This window comes from Capsicum annuum, unplaced genomic scaffold, assembly GCF_002878395.1.
Source record: "Capsicum annuum cultivar UCD-10X-F1 unplaced genomic scaffold, UCD10Xv1.1 ctg10015, whole genome shotgun sequence".
Classification (NCBI taxonomy): Eukaryota; Viridiplantae; Streptophyta; class Magnoliopsida; order Solanales; family Solanaceae; genus Capsicum; species Capsicum annuum.
The window spans coordinates 1-1583 of NW_025814931.1; the positions used below are offsets into that span (position 1 = coordinate 1).

A 1583-nucleotide genomic window follows, 5' to 3' on the forward strand; every position below is an offset into this window, starting at 1 on the left:
TTGGGCTTTGTTGATTTATTGCGTGATGATTTTGTTGAACAAGATCGAAGTTGCGGTATTTGTTTCACTCAAGATTGGGTCTCTTTACCAGGTGTTCTACCTGTGGCTTCAGGAGGTATTCATGTTTGGCATATGCTTACTCTAACCGAGATCTTTGGGGATGATTCCATACTACAGTTCAGTGGAGGAACTTTAGGACATCCTTGGGGTAATGTGCCAGTTGCCATAGCTAATCGAGTAGCTCTAGAAGCATGTGTAAAAGCTCGTAATGAAGGACACAATCTTACTCGGGAAGGTAATGAGACTATTCACGAGGCTTTCAAATGGAGCCCGAAACTAGCTGCTGCTTCTGAGATATGGAAAGAGATCATATTTAATTTTGCAGTAGTGGACGTTTTGGATAAGTAAAAATAGTAGACATTAGCAGATTAATTAGAAGGAAATAACGAAGGATAAGGAGAAAAAACTCAAGTAATTATCCTTCGTTCTCTTAATTGAATTGCAATTAAACTCAGCCCAATCTTTTACTAAAAGGATTGAGCAGAATACAACAAAAATTCTATTGCATATATTTTGACTAAGTATATACTTACCTAGATATACAAGATTTGAAATACAAAATCTAGAAAACTAAATAAAAATCTAAGACTCAAATCTTTCTATTGTTGTCTTGGATCCACAATAAATCCTATGGATTCTTAGGATTGGTATATTTTTTTCTATCCTGTAGTTTGTAGTTTCCCTAAATCAAGCCAAGTAGCACAACTCTTTCTACCCATCCTGTATATTGTCCCCTTTGTTCCGTTCCGTGTTGAAATGGAAGCTTAATTTATTACTTATTATTTTATTACATTTTAGATAAGTTAGTGATTAGATATTAGTATTAGACGAGATTTTAAGAAAATTTTTTTGATTTCTTTATAGGAGTATAGGAGAGGACAAATCTCTTTTTTCGATGTGAATTTGACACGACATAGGAGAAGCCGCCCTTTATCAAATATTATATTATTATATTTATATTATTTTTAATAATAAAATAATAAAAGGGGGTTCCAACATATTAATATATAGTGAAGTGTTCCCCTAGATTCAGAACTTTTTTTTCAATACTCACTAATAATCCTAGTGATTGGATTTCTATGCTTAGTCTGATAGGAAATAAGATATTCAAATAAATAATTTTATAGCGAATGACTATTCATCTATTGTATTTTCATGAAAATGGGGGGCAAGAAAACTCTATGGAAAGATGGTGGTTTAATTCGATGTTGTTTAAGAAGGAGCTTGAACACAGGTGTGGGCTAAATAAATCAATGGGCAGTCTTGGTCCTATTGAATATACCAGTGAAGATCCAAATCAAAAAGTGAAAAACATTTCTAGTTGCAGTAATGTTGATTATTTATTCGGCGTTAAAGACATTTGGAATTTCATCTCTGATGACACTTTTGTAGCTAGTGACAGGAATGGAGACAGTTATTCCATCTATTTTGATATTGAAAATTAGATTTTTGAGATTGACAACGATCATTCTTTTTTGAGTGAACTAGAAAGTTCTTTTTATAGTTATCGAAACTCGAGTTAT

At 32.7% G+C, this 1583-nt stretch overlaps 1 protein-coding gene across 1 annotated transcript; it reads left to right on the plus strand.

Annotated features, from left to right (window-relative positions):
* Window positions 1-6: 6 nt before the first annotated feature.
* On the plus strand, window positions 7-408 carry LOC124890035 (ribulose bisphosphate carboxylase large chain-like; the record flags this gene model as incomplete). Its single annotated transcript, XM_047401930.1, has 1 exon — window positions 7-408. A coding segment is annotated over one exon (402 nt), but the record flags the coding sequence as incomplete, so codon positions are not given.
* Between the last annotated feature and the right edge of the window lie 1175 nt (window positions 409-1583).